Here is a 19,574-nt window from a genome sequence, read left to right as displayed (position 1 = left end):
CCAAAGTCCTCCTTTAAGTCGCTTACTTGCTCAACCAAAGGAAACATTCTATTTGAACTCATAAAACTTTGCATAAGTAAACCTTTTTGTGGGTGATAAATCTTACATACATCAGATTGGATAAGGAATGATAAGCCTCGTTGTTGTAGTTTCCCAATGCTCAACAAATTATTTTTGAGATCAGGCACATAATACACATCTTGAACAACGAAGATATTATCCTGAATGGTTAATCTAACTTGCCCTCGTCCCCCGACATTTAATCTCGTATTATTACCCAATCTAACAGTATGAGAAAATTTTAAATCCAACTCAGTGAATTTAGATTTGTTACCACACATATGATGAGCGCAGCCGGAGTCAAGAAACCACAATTGATGGCCTTTGTCATTGTTCTTGCGAGCATCAGCATACTGCTTTCCTTCTTCCTCCTTTGAATCATCTTGTTGCCCCATAAAAATCATGTCATCATGATATTTTATGACACACAAATTATGTGAAGATGATTTCCTTTCTGCCACCTCCAATACGTCTTCTTTAGCCATCAAAATCATCTCATCGTCTTCACCGAAGTCCACATAATTTGCCTCCTTCCACATTGGACACTCATATTGAAAGTGTCCTAATTTGTGGCACTTATAACATTCAACTGTTTCTTTCGAGAACGCGGTTCGTCCACGACCACGACCTCTTCCTCTTCCACCATTTCCTCTACCCCGTCCTCTACCTCTCGTGCTCGAACTTTCATCATAATTAACCTTCAGTACATGTTCCTCCTCATTTTCAGCCTTCTTGAACTTTTGTTCGTGTACGACGAGGGTACTTTGGAGTTCATCAACCGTCATTTTTTGCACATCGTTTGATTCTTCTATTGAAACTACCACGAACAGGTACTTATCGGTAAGTGTTCGCAGTACTTTTTCAACAATCTTCACGTCAGGCATTGTTTCGCCATTGCTTCGCATTTGATTGGAAATAGCCAACACTCTTCCAAAGTAATCTGCAACAGATTCTGTTGTCTTCATCTCCAACACCTCAAAATCTCGACGGAGTTTTTGTAGCATTGACCGTTTGACGCGCTCATTTCATGCAAAGCGCTTCCTCATAGACTCCCAAACAACCTTGGACGTTTTTTTGTCTAGTATCTGTTCGAAAGTGACACGATCAATGGCCTGATACATGTAGTGCTTAACTTGAAGGTCCTGTGTCCGTAGCTCCTCCAATCTTGTTTTTTCTGCATCGATTTGAGTAACCCCTTTAGTCGGTTCGACTATTCCAGGGTCAATTAGATGCCACAATTTCTTTGCCCGGAGCAAGTTCTCCATAATCTCACTCCAGTGTTCGTAATGACCGTCGAACACCGGTATCTTCATCTTCTCATCACTCATAATTTGACTCATTTGATCTTGTTTCGCTCTGATACCACGTGAAATAAACACAAGGTATTTCCTCACTTGAAACTGATATTGAAACTGATAGAAACTACTTTAAAATGAATGGGCCTATAAATAGGCTTAAAGTTACAGACTCTAAAGAAACTAACTACTAGAAAATAGGACTTCTTGACCCACTACAAATACTAAGCAAAAATCCACGTTCAACAAATAAGTATGACACACTTCTTCACAGGAAACACAAACATAGTGCATACTTGTGCAAGTAAATGGACTAAAACGTGCAACGTGCTCCATCATAAAGTAGCATATATGAAACTAAAGGGTAGCCAAAACTTAAGGCAAAGATTGTTGTTATCAACCCTTTCTTCAACTCCGATTTTAATTGAAGATATCCGTGCCGATGCCACGTGGCCTGGTCTCCTTCCTCACAAGGTTTCTTTTCTCCGCCTTCTCGAAACCGTCTCCGATGATCGTCATGTTGAAATTAACGAAACCGGTAAAAAAGTTTCTTACTTTTTTTTATTTTTTGCATTTGTTTATTGTATTGTTTTAGGTTAAACTAGAAATTAGACAGTAAAATTAATTATGGATGGATTATTAATAGTTCTTTTTTGTTAATTATTATTATTTATATACTGTAATATATTTTTAAGTTGTGGTAATGTGTTTAGTGTAGGGAATGAATTAGTTGGGTTTTTTACAAAAAGTCTCGGTTCGGCTCCGTAATATATCTGAGTCAAAGATTTGTCGTTTTCGGGTAAGATGAACATGAAAGATGATAAATTTTGGGCTATAACTTAATCTATATAATTTTTTTCCGGTTGAATTGATATCGGGGGGAAACTTTGAGGATGTGTAACAGAAAGTGGAATTTTGATGCTAGGCGATTTTGTTTGTTTCTTGTATTGGTTAAAATTGAAATAAAACATCAGTTTAAGAGAAAAATACAGACCATTTTGTGTTGGATGGAACAATATTTTTATTTATATGATTAAATTAGACTGATATTAGTTGTAAATGTGGAGGCTTCTTTTAAAAACATTACCAATTTTCGGCTGTTTTTTCGTGTTTAATCGACGTGCTTAGGAAGTAGAGCAATTAATCTTGGACTGTCAGTTTATCGACATAGTTTTTGTAAGCCATTTCTGGAATTCTGGTGCTGCTGCTTCCGCATGGAAACTTTTCTATTACGGGAAGCTGATTTCTATGTGTGTGTTTTTTTTTCCAAGTTTAAGTGATGTGGATTTGGTATTTGGCTTGAGAAGGTTGAGAATTGGTGTTGGTGTTAAAAGTATGTTTATATGAAATGGTTACTGATGTGGTTGTGGAATTCACAGGGACGAAGTTGAAGTACAAGCCAGGGATAGTGATGGGTGGAAAATATCTTAGAGCATCATTGTAGATTGAGTAGGTCAATTGGATATTTTCTGGAACCTTTCATTATGCTTGGTTTGTCAGGAAGAAGCTTCTTTCCATTAAGCTCAAAGGTACCTTGCTTCCTTTATGTTTTTGTTTGGTTTTCATTTTATGGATATTCAGTAGCTCATAGTTACATTACTTTTTTAGTATTATTATTTTTATTATCTGATGTATATCTGTATTTATATTTTAAACAATGTTAACGATCCATTTTTTGTGACTATCTAATCTTTGACTTCTAATTATATGCATTTGTGAGACTTTAAAATTACGTACTTTGCAAAAAGATGCCCACTTCGAATTCCCTTCGGTTGATGGTCTTAACCAACATATGGCCTCTTTAGGTTTTGAGTACTGAACTACTGATGTTATCTCTATAGTAGCTATGTGAAAATTTTGAATTGACTAGTGGAAATTAATAAAGATTATCTGATGTTGGCATGTTGCTTTCAGGGATCACAAATGATCCAAAAGACCCATCTGTTGATACGTTTAGATCAACCACCTTACCTCTATTGAAGCGTTTTGGAATTCCTTCAGAAGGGTTGGGGTTGAAGATTGAAAACCGTGAGTTGCGCCCAAAGGTAGTGGAGAAGTTACCCTATCAGTTCCTGTTATTCATAATAGTTTAAAGGTAAATTTTTCGTATCTATTGCGTATGGAGATACACATCTTTTGTATCTCACTTCTTTCACATGGCTTTTTTTGTAGGCTGTCACTTGGACTGATGAAGGCATGGTAAAAAGGATCAAGGGAATTAGTTTCTCCACAAGAGTATCAGTTCAGTTCGAAAATGCGATGATTTATGCTGCGTGAGGAATCTTTAACTGTTTGCTTCCAGATGTTCACATATCTACTGATCAACCAGCACAAGCTGGAAAGTAAGTACGTATTTTTTAGATCTCGTTTGATATACTTTTGTGTGATCACTATAGTTGGTTAGACTAACACAATGTGTTTATTTGGGCTGTTTTTATCTCAAACAGGCCAAATGGGTCATACGGGTTACATATAAGACAGTAAGAACTATACCTAAACGGGTAACTAGGTTAGTGGATCGAACGGGTTGAAATGGTTCAGAATGTACTTTTAAGTTTTAATTCATACATATGGTTCAGCACTATAGCTAAAAGCTGAAATGATAGACTATAGCTTTTGTAAACATAACTAACAAGCTAATTATTTATAATAAGATCTAAAATTTTACCAAAAAGTGTTACCGAGTCATCCAAACTTGTTTTGGTCAATTTTGACTCCTATAAAGATGTTGGGCCCGTTTCAACCTGAACGCTCTATGACCCATTTTACAACATGCCACTTTGCCACCTCTAATTCTCAACATCAGCTAAGTTGTATTATTAGCATCATTATAGTAAATTTTTATGAGTACACATTAGTTTTATCTGACTTTAAACATTTAGCATAAAGTTGTAATGTTTTTTGTTTCCTCTAAAGCATCGTATGCTTATCATGTTTGATTATTTAGAGGGTGTTTGAAATTACGCTTTGAATGAATTTTCTGATTATTGTGTTTGCAAAACATAAATACTCGGAAAAAGTTTTGGATATAAAAGTGATTATTTGTGTTTGCCTAAAGAGAAAACACACTTTTGATAAAGCACGTAGGAATATGCTTTTCCAAAACACAGTTTTGAAACGCAAAGTCTAACTTGAAAACGCAATTCCAAACACCTCCTTAGTGTTTCACCATTTTTATGTTTGGCAGCTCACCTGGTTATGGAATTCATTGGTTGCTGAAACGACATCCCGTTGTTTTATTTTGGTCCATACTATGGCCAAGCGAATGTGACATGGATGTTGATGAAATGAAAGATTTTACACCTCCATAGGAAGTTGGGTAGGAAATTGCATCCCTTTTACTTTGTGAGATTGAACAAGGCAGTGTTGTAGATTCTACTGACCACTTTTGTATTGTGACACTCATATAGGGCATAACTTTTGGATCATTAAATCTTAATCTTTGTTGTTTCAAAGAGCATGCAGTATTTTACAGCCTGAAATTCTGGAAAAGGGAAATTCTGATTTAAAAAAATGTGCACTTCAATTACCCTATTTGCAATTTTAATTAATTCCACTAACATGAATTTATTTGAGACGGAAAGATCAAGTATGATTTTAAAATCATTTCTCAGAGAGGGAGTTGATTAATATTCAAATAAATTATGTCAGTTCATCTGCTTAAATTCGAAAATGTTGATTATGAGAACTTTATTGCAAAATTTTTCTTTAAGCATGCAATCGTAAAAAAGAAAAGGTATTCGATGTCACTAGGTCTCATCCCAGGCAGGCGTGGTTTGAGCTCCGAACGCTGCCTAATTCGAAAGTGGTGTTGAATACTAAGAACTAGCTCGCTATTAAAAAATATGAATACCATTCATTCCACCATTTAATGTGTAAATTGATAAGCTTTTACACTAAATAAAGTATACAATAAATGAAAGTAGCTACTGGAGCCGAAAGGAAGGGGCACGATGGGCAAAAAAGTATTGGAGCCCATTGATTCAGTGTGTCGGTGGTATTGCCTGAAGCAATGCTTCTTTCTCTAGTCTGTTTAGTTCCATTTCTTCACAACAGGCATTCTTCTGTTATTGCGAAAGAATATACAACAGAGTGAAGTTGATTTTGGGTTAAACCCTTATATGACTAATGACTCCAAAGAGTGCCAAGGATAATCATCCGGTTGAAAAAATTACAGTTCGTGTGCCCGTGGCAACAAAAAGTTAAATCCCGGGTTGTCACGGATTAAAGGTGGAGGTTTGACATTTGAGATATCTATTAGTTCTATTGACTTTGAGTCATCAACCGAAAATGGAATGCTACAAAACAAAACCATGGAAAAAGATCAGCAACTAGTAGTGAAGTAAATATAGACATTCATCCATTATCATAACTATTACATTCCATTAAGTGCAACCTAAGGTTGTGTTTCTCTAATCAACAAAAATTCAGGTATGATGGATCTAAGTAGAGGAGCAGTTTAAAACCAATTGCCTAATGATTCTTTGATTTGGGGTGTACATCTGAGTCACATGGGCAACGTGATGAAAAAGGTCAACAGCGACATTCAATGTGTTTTCAAATGCTTAAAGTCTCCTATGTCGCTTCAATAAATAAACTGGACAAAAGACTTTAGATCTGAGTCAATATTGCAGGAAAATTGCATGAGAAATATTAGAGGTGAGTATGGTGCGGTTTTTAGTTAAAACCAAAAACCAAACCATTATTATGGGTTTTTAAGATTTCAAACAATTTGTAAATGGTTTATAACGGTTTGGTTTTTCGGTTTTTTGGATTGGTTTTTGGTTTTTTTGGTTTCAAATGGGTGGGGTTTGGGTTTTGTTAAACACCGGATCAACTAAAAACTAAAAAACAAAATATTCAACTATATGGTTTATTCATGCAAATATTGATAGTAAAAAACTCAAAGTCTACTTCAATGATTCATAACAAAATTCAAATGCTTAAATAATAATAAAAAATCAAGTTCAACTTCAAACAAGTGGTCTCTTGAATCTTGATTATATATGTATGAAAGGCTAGGGTACAGTATCTTAAAAAAATATATATTAGTTAAACTAATGTTAAATTTTTAATTTAATTTTTATTGATAATATATAATGCGGTTCGGTTTGGTTTTTTTGGTTTGTTTTTTATATGCAACCATAATCCAAACCATTAATTTGGTTTTTCTAAATACAAGAATCATACATTCGGTTTTTCATTATGGTGCGGTTTTGTGGTTTGGTTTTTTCGATTTTTTGTGGTTTTTGTGGTTTATGGTTTGGTTTTGCTCACTCCTAAGAAATATAGAGACTCTGATCATGGAGCATAATTACCAATTGGGATAAAAAGTATATAGGTAAACAAAGGTAACCTGGAATCATCATCCAACAAGAACGAATCGCTTATTGCGTTGTTTTCTTTAGTCATCATCACCCTCATGCTGGAAATAACCTAGAAGATAATATTGACATGTCAAAGGGGACGGGTAGGTGAGTGTAGGCAACTAGCCCATCCCTGCTATAACAATTGAGTTCCTATTTTAGGGTCGGTCAAAAACAGGCATATTTTGGTTTTTATTTAGTAAAAGAAAGCTATACTATCTATATATCTATATACCCTTATAAAAATTATAAGGTATGTGTTCAAAGTTTACAAAATTTTGGACATGGGATATTACCCTTTTACCCATACCCATTATCTTCTCACACACACCAAGATACTAATTATGCTCCATCAATCTAAACCTCTTTTGTGTTATATTACAGCCCGTCAATAATATCCGTCACAACGAGCGGGTACCATGCTCGTGACTATCTAAGTTTTTGAATAACACAATTTAAAAGGTTATATGCATTAAAAAAACACTATAGGTGACTTTTAACCTATTTTACTCGTTTTACTTTTAGTAGTTATTCTTTTTAGAAAACTTTAATCGATTTAGACACTCCAACCCAAATCGACCCATTCATCAGTATATGAGTCAAAATTGCCTCTAATGCCTTTTACTCGACTTACTTCCGGGGAGACACCATGTGTGCCATATATGTCATCCCAGTACATCGTACTAATCCGGTAAAGCTGTTGTACAGTAAGAACCTATAGAACAAAGAAATGGTGATTAAGACATGAGAAAAATATAAGCTTATAGCAAACCTTGTTGTTTAGCATCATCACTCACGGGACAAAGACCATGACTGATTTCTTCAAAGGTTTTCTTCGGCTTTTGACCAATAACCTGAACTCAGTTTCACACATATATATTTTAGACAGACATTTATCTCAATTCTGTCCTTAACCAAAAGATGATAATTTACCAGAAACCCTATAGCCTGTCGTATATGTTTAAGCTCATCCCAAGCCGAACCTGCATACTGCATTTGTTTTCTTCTTTAGCAAATTGATGTAAAGGTGAAGTTGGGAGGTTGGGTAACAGGTCAAAATGGGTATGTTATTTGTTGTGCGTCCAACTGGTCCAGTCAGGTCATGGTTGACCAGGAACACTTTACTACCGAAATCGAAACTTTATAGTATATAATAAGTTGTTAGTTTTATGAAAAGATTAGACAAAATGGAGGAAGCCAAACATTAAAAAAATATATAAAAAAATGTGTGCGACCTTTGGCCCATTCAACCTTTTTACACGTTACAGATATAACTTAGCCTAAATTGAGCAATTTATAAGCGAAAGGGTGGAACGTGCTAGCTCTAAATAGAAGTATTAAACGGGAACAGAATTAGACGCTCCTATTTTACCTCATCTATTGTATCATAACACCAGTCTTTTAACTCAGCAAGTCCTGCTTTCATATATTCCCCGTTGCTGAATGAGCAGCATTCACGTCTCAAAAGAAGACTGCAGCCAAATGTGGTAGGAAACACAACTAGAATAAATGTGATTATGGATATTCAAAGAGATTTACAATCTTCAGGGTTACCTATTAAACAGTTGAACATTGATGAACGAAAATAATTGTATAAAAACTTTTCGGACCAAAAATTGAGGTACCTGAAAAAATCAACACTATCAGAAGTGTATGTAAGGTTTTTTCATTTGTTTGGCAAAAACACGCATTCTGCTTTATTTTATTTTGAGTTAAATTTGAACATTAAGAACAAATATAAGGTTGGAGAAATACAAATTCCACTAACGTACATGATTAGTCTTTAATGTGTTCAGAAAATTGCGAAGGCTTTTCATTATCCCTTGCCAGTGATGAGGACTCGAAGCTTGTTGAGCTGCATTATTAACCACTCGTGATTCCCCCTTCACTAAGCTTTCCGTTGAAGTACATGGTCTCTTTGATTGAACGTATGTTAGTGCAATAAAGATAGAAAGTACTAACATGGTTGAGTATGTACATAAACCGATTGTTTTCTAATTTTACCCTAGCTTTTAACCGCATAATATATAAATGAGTCGATCTGATTAATTACCTGAATACCCAACACAAGCAAGGGAGATATCTCTTTCTTCAGATTATCTCGAATCATTCCATACATTTTTTCAACATATTCCGTAAGTTGTTTCTTAAAAAGCAAAGCAGGATACTGGGCTTCCACTTGTGCCCTCAAATTTCCGTCGAGTGAGGAATGATTCACTCCTTGAGGAGCTCCACGGAAAATCTAACAATAAAACATTTAAGCAAGGCAGTTGAAGTAACAACAATCTCATAACATTTACTACTTAAGGATTAGGGTTCGATTCAGACTGTGTTTTCTTTTTGAAAAATTAGTTATCCGCAACAGGTGCAAGGTGGTAAACCATAAAGAAAGAAAAAAATCATTGAAATGGAGACAGGTCAAAGATATATAAATATCAAATTACAGTATTCGTCATTCTCCCAAAAAGAGTAGCTGGTGATCGACGACGTTGTGGGCCCGATTGTCCAGAAGTGACAGCGCCACTTGCTATGAAAGTGCGCTGGAGTAGAAGCAATAGAGTGGATGCATTTGACAACCAATAGGCCAATATATCATTGTTATCCTGAGATTTCTGTTGATTATACACAAATTATATATGTATATATAAAGAAGCACTTTATTAAGATAGATACACGGGGAAAATAGAACCAATAATGCCAACTTAAAAATATATGAAAATAGTTTGAACCTCAATTGCATGGCTTATGGTCTGGATAATCTGATCAAAAAGAGTTGGTCGCTGAAGTTCAAAAGTCCTCCAGTGGAGAAGGCATTTGTATACGGTACAGGCTGCAACGGGTCTATTCCCTGAAAATCCTACATGCTGTGCGATGCATTTGATAAGCAACTCCTGATTCTCTGTCTGTTTCTCGTGAAGTGTTACGAAAGATCTCTTTGGTTCCGAAATATCTCTTTGTTTCATCGACACCTTATACAGATCCTAATATGTAATCAACTAGATTATATATAAGCCGTACGGTTGAAAAACATAATTACGATCCATTATTGGTTAAAATTAAGTGAAATGTAATAATTGCGAATATATATACTTTTATATAAACAAAACTCTATACAACGTCAACATAACTCATGAAATCATAAATGATTAAATTCATTCTTAAACATTGTACAAAAAGAAATAAACTTAATACAATCATTAAAGTAATTATAAAAATTACAAATCTATTAATACTTTATAAAAAACCACATTAATTATAAAATTGGGAACGGTTTCAGAACCAGGTTTCAGCATTTAAACATTTCTTATTATTAACTCTTGAAAATAAGACATGTGATTGACCGTGAGGAGAAAAAAAAAATCCTTAATGCAATATTTCATTTCACAAGACTACATTGTTACGACTATTTATAGGTGGCAATTAATTCAACCCATGTCTTTCTAAATGGTTCAACATGGGTTGTGATTTATCTTGAAGTCGCAAGTGAAAGATCCAGCTAGCTAAAAGGGGAAGAGGTCAAATAGGTTCACGGTCCAAAAAGCAACGGAATTCAATTTAAAATGCATACAATCTCCTATATTGTTTTATGGGAAAATATTATATACTGCAAACATCAACCCCTGCCCTCACATTAATTTTCCCAGGTGATGAAATAAAAACTTAGCCCCCCTAAATGTGAGGTGAAACAGCAGATAACCATTTGCTGTTAACAGCATATTAGACAACCCCTTGTTTTATTCAAAAGATTTTGATCATTTTTGTGTCAATAATGTTTCGTAATCATGGTTATGCTTTAATCATTATTACATAAGCAATGTGGAGAAATGATTTCTTTAATCTTGATAGTAAAATCCTAAGATTTGAAAATCCGTATCTAAACGTACAATCTTGGTTAGTAATTTAGTATATATGTAAATAATCTTCTACTTATCTATATCTATACTATTTTAAGTTTCAACATTTACTTTCTCAAAAAGCCCATATATCAATTCTGTATTTACCTAACACTTTTTCTCTCTCCTTAAATCTCAACCAATAATTTTTTTTCTCTCTCCTCCATAAATCATTTATTTCTCCAATTCATTCAAAAGTTTTTATCTCAAAAACCGTACATCGATAAATTATAAAAATTATATGAGTGTTCTTAAAATTTTCATGCTCTTTAATTAGAGATCTCTTCGATATACTTTCGACAAATTTTTAAATCCGAGGGCGGAGCCCGTACGACTAAGGCATTTGGCTATTACACTCCATGACCTATCACCCAACATCTCACCGGCACAACGCGCAGGTACTGGCAAACCAATCGATTAGATAGTCACACATAATGCACAAAAATTTCAAAGCTTATCCATCATGGGACTCGAGCCCACATCCTTATGATTCATATATGGGTTACCATACATACCGACCCGAGATCATCGGATTTAATTATTATAACTTTATATGTAAAAGTTTTTAAGTAAAAATTTATTATTTGAACTTACCATCATTTCTTCAAGTTTTTGTACCACCAAACCCATTGAGGGTCGTCGTTCACGATCATCAAGCAAGCACTGATAAGCAATCCCTGAAAACATATTCAAGGAATCCGAGTCCGCTTCGGTCTTCAAATTTGGATCAATAATCTCGCTTAACCTTCCCTTTTCGTAATAGCGTTTGGCTACCGGGGCTAGAAGTTCTTGTTCACTATTCACTTTTATGAAGCCCAACCTCCCGCATAAGACTTCAAACAATACTACTCCAAATGAATAAACATCTGACTCTTCTGTGAGTATCCCCGTAGATATATATTCTGGATCACAATAACCACGCGTGCCAGAAGCATCGGTAATAGCAAAAGTGACATTTTCATTTGCATGACCTGTTAAGGAAAGACCAAAATCCGCAATCATAGCCTTCCAATCATGACATAAAAGAATATTTGCACTCTTTATGTCCCTATGGATGACTCTATGGTAATGCAAATAAGCCAAACCCCGGGCCGCATCAATGCATATATTAATCCTCTGCATCCAGGTTAGTTGAACGGTTGATCCACTCTTAGTTATGTAATTCTGGAGGCTTCCACGCTCTGCGTAGTCATAAACTAGTATCTTTTCACCGTGTTCTTCACAGAAGCCTAGCAAGGAGACTAAGTTTGGATGTTTATAACGTGATAGCAAGCGAATCTCGGTTAAAAACTGCTTCAACCCTTGACCCGAAATGTTACTGACTACTAGTCGCTTTACAGCCACGGGGGTAAGTTTACTACTCGTAGAAAGTAAGAGCTCCCCTTTGTAAACGAAGCCATACCCGCCCTCCCCAATGACGAGTGTTGTGAAATTTTTGGTGGCATCTTTAATATCTTGTAAAGGTATACAAAGGTGCGTTGACTCTTTAATAAAATGGGTTATCATGGAATTGGAAGAGGAAGACGACATGATGAAGACTTGCAATTAATATTACTCCGTATTATTGTAAACCCGAATTGGACCAAGCTAGTACTTTATATATAGTGATCGGAGGGATTCACGCGAAGCTTTTCTTTTTTCATTTTTTTTTTCTTTTTTGAAAACCAAGCTAGCTAGAGAGAGAGAGAGAGTTGATCAAACGCAGAGAAATGATAAGGAATTTCTTCTTCCCTTCTTTCTGTTGAGCTAGCTAGAGAGAGAGAGATCTGTACGTACAGGAAGCATATGAAATACATTATTACTGTATTATTATACTAAAAAGTCTAACACCATCACAAACTTCCACGGTTCTCACATTAAATATATAAAATACTGACTACAGCCTATGATATATACGCAAAGCTGGCTTGCAATCTTCATTTATTTCTTCCAACCACCTAAACATACACACCAACAACTAACTAGTTATGGAAGCCAATGATAACTAGTCCAACTGGTCAGAGGCATCCCAGGTTTTACTCAAGGTCTTGAGTTCAATCTTTAGAGATGACAAGTCTTGGGGTTTTTTCCTCCGAATACTTGTAACGGCCCATGATCAACATCTCGTTGTTTAGGGTACGTGCAAGACTTCACCATTGAGGTTTGGATTGGGTTGACCCGAACACTTTTGGTCCAGACATAGCTTTTGCGTCCATATATAAGTCATAATATAGATTTTTTTAGTAAATCAATTTAAGATTATGCATTTAATTTTGAGTAACTATCGACCTTTTTTTTAAAAGGCGTGGATCATTTGCTCGCAACATGAATCTAGCTTACGTTGTCTTAACTGAGTCAGAGCCCCCTCACCCTCAAAACCCAGTAGGAAGAGAAACCCCTAATTAAACCGCCCGAATGCATGACATTTAATTATGGTAAAACCCTGCCCCCTCTACAGGTCAAACTTGTATCACTGGAGGACTATATTTGTAAAATTCCTTTAAATGTTTTTCTCATATCTCAAACTCTAGGAAGTACAATAGCTATCGACCTCTTCAACCTATTTGACACGTTCTTTCTAATATAAACTATTTTCATATCTTCTTCTTTTTCTATAAATAAACTAAAACATGATTTTTGTTTCCATTGAGCGACATGTAGCGTTTTATTTAGACGAAACATGTCCCATTTAAAGCTATAAGTGAAATTATTAAATCTTTAGTTATGTTTTTTTTTCCTATATTTTAGTTTAAAGTTAATTTCATTATGTGCCCTTGTGATTGTCGATATTATGTTTTTGTACCCTGTGTTTTTTCTACCATTATTTTCCCTTATGAGTATATATTAAAAAGAAAATCAAAAAATGAAAAATAAAAATAAGAAAAATATAAAATCATACCAAAAAAGGAAGAGAGGGAAGGAAACGAGTGACTCGTATATTAACCCACCCCTATATATGGATATATAGTATAGATACAGACATATACATATGTATGTGTGTTGTTATTGCTGTTTTTGTTGTTGATGTTTTGATGATATAAATCTGAAAAAAAAACGATTAAAAAGAAGAGAGTGTTTTAGAGGCAAAAAGACTAATATACCCTCATGTACAATGCATGTAAGGGTTTTAACAAAGGAATACCAATGCGAAAATCAAGACAAACCGAGCACTATGGTGAGACGTGAAAACGCTCGATCCCATTCCAACCTCGATATGTGGAATCATCTTGCGCCATATATATTGGGATTGTTTAGATTGTTAGTCAAAAGGATAGATTGTGTAATTAACATCAATCATAGGGGCACCTAATTATAAAAAAAAATCACATAGTACAAAGTGTTAATAACGACAACCACAAATGCACATCTCTTCTCTTATATATCAATAAACTAAAATTGTGATAACATCATATTTTTTAGAAAATTACTTAAATGGCTCCTCCTTAATATTTTCTTACATGAATCTTTGATGATGTCATTAATAAAGTTATTACATGTTACTATTTTAACCTCAGATTTTAAATATCTAAACAAAGTGTTATCATTGGAGTTTTTTAAACAAAAAGTGTATCAACAAATAATATAAATATTTATATATTTTTGTTTGTAAAGTTTGTATTAGGTGACCCGGTTGAACCTGGGTTTTATTAGCTAGTTTTAAAATTAACTCTTAATTATATAAAAATATGTCGGTAAAGAGAATTAGTGGATAACACATGTGACCTTCATAAAGTTTTAGAAGGACTTTTAGTCTAACCTTTAGGATAATTTATCATTTTTCATTGTAGATATATATGTAAAGTTTTTGTTTGTTTTTTTTTTCCCAAGAGAAGGACATAAGAGAAAAAGTTAACAACATATATACCCGAGGGACCAATAATACAACTTACAATTTACATTTCACTACCCCTAAAAATCTAAAATCTTTCCAATTCTCTCAACTAAAGGGTTTTAGCTCCCCCAAACACACACAAACATCTTCAACTCCCGGCAAATCGCCGCCACTCTAAAACCCTTAAATCTCCGGCCACCGGAAAATCAAAATCTGAAACAAATGGGGAAAGTAGCATATATGAAGCTAAAGGGTAGCCAAAACTTAAGGCAAAGATTGTTGTTATCAACCCTTTCTTCAACTCCGATTTTAATTGAAGATATCCGTGCCGATGCCACGTGGCCTGGCCTCCTTCCTCACGAGGTTTCTTTTCTCCGCCTTCTCGAAACGGTCTCCGATGATTGTCATGTTGAAATTAACGAAACCGGTAAAAAAGTTTCTTACTTTTTTTATTTTTTGGCATTTGTTTATTGTATTGTATTAGGTTAAACTAGAAATTAGACAGTAAAATTAATTATGGATGGATTATTAATAGTTCTTTTTTGTTAATTATTATTATTATTTAATATATTTTTTAAGTTGTAGTAATGTGTCTAGTCTAGGGAATGAATAAGAAACTTGCCGTTTCTGGGTAAGATGAACATGAAAAAGAATAGCAAGACGATACATTTTGGCTATAAATTAATTTATATAATTATTTTTGGTGAGAAACTGATGTGGTTAGGAAGTAGAGAACAATTAATTTTGGATTGTGAGTTTATCTACATAGCTAATTTGCTTGGACTATTAATATTCGTGAATTTCGAGGTGCGGTAGGGTCACGTTTTTTGTACGCCAGTTCTGGCTCTGCTGCTTTTGCAATGGAACTTTTTTAGACCGGAAGCAGACTTCTCTCTTTTTTTTTTCCTCTTAAAGTGTAGTTGATATGGGTTTGGTATTTGGGTTCAAAATGTTGATAATTGTTATTTATATTAGAAGTATGTTTGTATGGAATGGGTAGTATTTTGGGTACTGATGGAGTGATTGGTTGAAACTGATGTGGTGGTGGAATTTGCAGGGACTAAGTTGAAGTACAAGCCGGGGATAGTAATGGGTGGGAAATACCTGGAGCATGATTGCGGATTGAGTAGGTCAATTGGGTATTTTTTGGAACCTTTGATCGTGCTTGGTTTGTTCGGAAAGAAACCCCTTTCTATTAAGCTGAAAGGTACCTTGCTTCCTTTATGCTTTTCATTTTGTATTCATTCTATTCAGTAGCTCATGGTTGCATGCCTTGTTTAGAATTATTATCTGATATTTGTATTTGTATCAGTGTTAACAATTCATTTCTATGTGACTATCTTTGACTTCTAATTATATGCACTGTGACACTTTAAATTGCATACATTGCAAAAAGATGCTCACTGGAATATTTTTTTTTCGGTCGATGGCCTTAACCTACATATGGCTTCCTTAGTTTTTTGGTACCGTTAAGTGTGATCTCTATAGGTTTTGTGAGAAATATTCAGTTTACTAGGTGAAATTATTAAAGATCATCTGTTGTTGCTTTCAGGGATCACAAATGATCCAAAAGACCCATCAGTAGATACATTTAGATCAACCACCTTACCTCTATTGAAGCGTTTTGGAGTTCCTTCAGAAGGGTTGGAGTTGAAGATTGAAAACCGTGGAGTTGCTCCCAAAGGTGGTGGGGAAGTTACCTTATCAGTTCCCGTTATTCATAATAGTTTGAAGGTAATTTTTTCTTATCTATTGGGTATAGATATACGTATCTTTTGTATCTCACTTCTTTCACATTGTTGTTTTTGCAGGCTGTCACATGGACTGATGAAGGCATGGTAAAAAGGATCAGGGGAATTAGTTTCTCCACAAGAGTATCAGTTCAGTTTGAAAATACGATGATACATGCTGCTCGAGGAATCTTTAACCGTTTGCTTCCGGATGTTCACATTTTTACTGATCATAAAGCTGGTGTACAAGCTGGAAAGTAAGTATATTTAGAGCCCATTTCATATAATTTTTGTGTGATCACTAGAGTGGTTAGGTTAGCACAATGTATATGTTTGGGCTTTGTTTATCTCAAACGGGCCAAATGGGTCTGGTTACATATAAGACTATAAGAATATTACTGATCGTTATCGTTGGACCGATCAAAAATATAAACTAAATACCACTAATTAGTTAGGGTAAGTCGAATATCGTTCCACAGGGAATCACGGGAAAGTGTTAAACAAGTTTACAAAATTAATTAATCTAGGCATAAACTTAAAATCGATTGATTGATTGATTTAGTTAAAACTAAAAATGATTATTGACTTAACACAATAATTCAATTAAACAAAATAGACCATTCTCATGCTCCCAATTATGTTTTCAAATATGTAAGCTAACTTATACTCATTGGAAACCACATAGACATAATTCGTTATAACGTTTGGATTGAATGAATTCAAGAACTAGACTAATCGATTGTGATGATTCACGATAACGAAAACCGGGGAATTGACACAACTAGACTTCTAATTCATTAAAATAAACTATGAGTTCATAAGAAATTCATTCAATAATCAATGATCAATTAACAAGTTAAAACCAAATGATAGATGAATTTCATTCAAGTCATGAACAAATAATCATTCAAACAATCCAAACAACATTAGATGTAAAAGACTAATAAAGAATTAAACATCTAATCCAACATGAGTATGAGAAAGATTGAACATAAATGGCTTACATAATTGTTCACATGAGAATGATCAATAGAAAACCTAGCCTATCATCTTCATCATTGAATCTTCAATTTGAATTGTCATCTTCATGAATTGGTGATTTGATGATGATTTTGGGGTCTTCTCTATGTTAGGAACTGATATTGTGAGTGAATTTGATGAATGGTAACTTCCCAAGTCGTCAATTGAATTGTATATAACTGAAAGTTAATTAAAACCATAAAAATCGGGTTTCTGATCTACAACTGGCGTAACCTACTACCCCCCTAGGCGTAAGTTACGCCCCTTGGATTTTCAACTGGCGTAACCTACTGCCAAGTCTGGCGTAAGTTACGCCCTTTGTAATTTCAGAATTCCAGATTTTTGCTTCTTGGTTCCTTGACTCGTTTCTTGATTCAATTAGCTCCATTTCATCATCTAGTGCCTGAAACACTTAACAAACATAAGGGTACCCCTAATCGTCTATTAAGCTTCACAAAATAACTTGATTTTACATCTTAAAATTATGCATTCTAGGCGTTTATCAATTACCTAAAAGGGTAACTAGGTATATGGATTGAACAGGCTGAAATGGTCCATAATGTACTTTTAATGCATACATTACATGGTTCAGCCAAAAGCTGAAATAATATAGCTTTTGTAAACATAATGAACTAGCCAATAAGTGTTTCTGAGTCATACCAACATGGTCCATTTTGACTCGTACGAAGTTGGGCCCGCTTCAACCTGTACCCATTATGGCCGGTTTTCCAACATGTCCCTTCGCCCCCTCTAGTTTTCAACAGTCAACTTCAGCTAATTTGTATAAAATTATAATAGTTAGCATCATTATAGTAAATGTTTATAGGTACACATTAGTTTTATTCGACTTTAAGCATTTGGCATAAAGTTGCAATGTTCTATACCTTCTCTAAATCATTGTATGGTTAACAGGTCTGATCATTTAGTAATTCACCAATTTTGTGTTTGGCAGCTCACCTGGTTATGGAATTTCATTGGTTGCTGAAACAACATCTGGGTGTTTCATTTCGGTCGATACCACAATATCTTATGGCCAAGCGAATGATGACATGGATGTTGATGAAAAGAAAGAACTTACACCCCCAGAGGAAGTTGGGGAGGAAATTGCATCCCTTTTACTGGGTGAGATTGAACAAGGCGGTGTCGTAGATTCTTCTCACCAGGTTTGTATCTGAACTTTGTGACACTTGTATAGGTCATCACTTTTTGGATCAGTAAATCTTAATCTTTGCTGTTCTAAAGAGCATACAGTAGTTTACAGCTTGGAATTCTGGAAACGGGAAATTCTGATGAAGTGTGCAATTTAATTACCAGCTTTTTAATTTTAATTGAATCAACTAATATGAATTTATTTGAGGCAGAAGGATGATTTGAAAACATTTTGACGGTGAGGGAGCTGATTAATATCTAAATAAATTGTCAGTAATTTTGCTTAAATTTAAAAATTTAGATTATAAAAAGTTTATGTATGTCATTTAAAATTTACTTTTTTAAGCATGCTATAGAAAAAGAAAAGTGAAGGCTATTTTGGACTTTTTTGCATTTTGCTCCAGAAATCTGTACTTCAATGCTAAAGATGACTATTTTGCTCTTTGTAGAAAATCTGTACTCACTTGTGGTACTTCTTGTTGATCGTAATTATGTGTTGCAGGGTTTGTTATTTCTTCTTTGCGCATTATGCCCACCAGATGTATCAAAAGTTCGTGTAGGAAAGCTCGTACCTTATGGTATTGAAACACTCAGAAATATCAGAGATTTTCTAGGCGTTAAATTCGTAATCAAGCCAGAACCAACAACAGGCACTGTCATGCTTAAATGCATTGGATGTGGATTGAAAAATCTATCGCGAAAGTTATCATGATGTTTCAACATTTTAAGTTATCTTTTCTCTAGTTTTGTAAGCTTTTTAAGCCTCTTTGACATGTGATCTAGTAAAGAGATTGTAGTGGCAGTTTTGTTGTTTTTGTTATATGCCATTCCTATAGCTTGAATCTAAGAATACAATACGTAATGTATAAACTTTATCATTTTGGAAAACCTAGAATGAGAGAACAAGTGATTATCAAGATTGGTTAGAAAAACGATCTAGTGGAGCTGTATGGAAATATTGGATGCTTCGAGTTGTTTTAATGATATTGTTGGTTGGTTGTTACCTGTGAGCTGATGTCCTACACATCTAGTCAACTGTTAAATATAAGATCTGAATTGGATATTGATTAAGATTACATCAAACGAAGTATCTTTGCTGATATTAGATGAGTACCATAAGTACTAATCCGTAGTCTGGAACCTGTGTCCTCCAAAATAGTATAGATCAAGTACCATCCATGCCACCTTTTGATGTGTTTATGGTAAATTTTTACACCACAACATACACAATAAATGAAATTAGCTAGTCA

The 19,574-nt window shown here is 34.6% G+C and overlaps 2 protein-coding genes and 1 pseudogene across 2 annotated transcripts; 2 read left to right on the top strand and 1 right to left on the bottom strand.

Moving 5' to 3' along the window:
* Positions 1–1,610: 1,610 nt before the first annotated feature.
* On the top strand, positions 1,611–4,788 carry LOC122588092 (annotated as a pseudogene).
* Positions 4,789–5,191: 403 nt separating this feature from the next.
* On the bottom strand, positions 5,192–12,454 carry LOC122587031 (myosin-11-like). Its single transcript, XM_043759099.1, has 12 exons — positions 11,209–12,454; positions 9,451–9,702; positions 9,166–9,333; positions 8,775–8,963; positions 8,494–8,637; positions 8,276–8,346; positions 8,094–8,193; positions 7,655–7,711; positions 7,519–7,575; positions 7,356–7,436; positions 6,712–6,791; positions 5,192–5,653 (listed from the first exon to the last, which is right to left on the bottom strand). Exons 1-12 carry the CDS (start codon positions 12,142–12,144, stop codon positions 5,527–5,529), a joined length of 2,262 nt encoding a protein of 753 aa, XP_043615034.1. The 5' UTR covers positions 12,145–12,454; the 3' UTR covers positions 5,192–5,526.
* A 2,083-nt stretch (positions 12,455–14,537) lies between these two features.
* Positions 14,538–19,144, top strand: LOC122587032 (probable RNA 3'-terminal phosphate cyclase-like protein). The gene is made up of 6 exons (XM_043759101.1): positions 14,538–14,852; positions 15,483–15,632; positions 15,978–16,159; positions 16,237–16,412; positions 18,128–18,338; positions 18,827–19,144. Exons 1-6 carry the CDS (start codon positions 14,648–14,650, stop codon positions 19,034–19,036), a joined length of 1,134 nt encoding a protein of 377 aa, XP_043615036.1. The 5' UTR covers positions 14,538–14,647; the 3' UTR covers positions 19,037–19,144.
* The last annotated feature ends 430 nt before the right edge of the window (positions 19,145–19,574 follow it).

The sequence above is a fragment of the Erigeron canadensis genome, chromosome 2 (genome assembly GCF_010389155.1).
Source record: "Erigeron canadensis isolate Cc75 chromosome 2, C_canadensis_v1, whole genome shotgun sequence".
NCBI classification, from domain to species: domain Eukaryota; kingdom Viridiplantae; phylum Streptophyta; class Magnoliopsida; order Asterales; family Asteraceae; genus Erigeron; species Erigeron canadensis.
Note: the sequence above shows the minus strand (reverse complement) of the source record. Positions and strands in the feature narration are given on the sequence as shown.

Excerpts from the sequence above, each read along its gene's own strand:
- LOC122587031 (XM_043759099.1), bottom strand. The coding sequence starts at position 12,144 with ATGTCGTCTTCCTCTTCCAATTCCATGATAACCCATTTTATTAAAGAG. Across the intron at positions 6,792-7,355 it reads CACATGGTGTCTCCCCGGAA|GTTATTTCCAGCATGAGGGT; the intron begins GTAAGTCGAGTA and ends ATTATCTTCTAG. Across the intron at positions 5,654-6,711 it reads TTGTTGGATGATGATTCCAG|CATTCCATTTTCGGTTGATG; the intron begins GTTACCTTTGTT and ends TTTGTTTTGTAG.
- LOC122587032 (XM_043759101.1), top strand. The coding sequence starts at position 14,648 with ATGGGGAAAGTAGCATATATGAAGCTAAAGGGTAGCCAAAACTTAAGG. Across the intron at positions 16,160-16,236 it reads TTATTCATAATAGTTTGAAG|GCTGTCACATGGACTGATGA; the intron begins GTAATTTTTTCT and ends TTGTTTTTGCAG. Across the intron at positions 18,339-18,826 it reads TCGTAGATTCTTCTCACCAG|GGTTTGTTATTTCTTCTTTG; the intron begins GTTTGTATCTGA and ends TATGTGTTGCAG.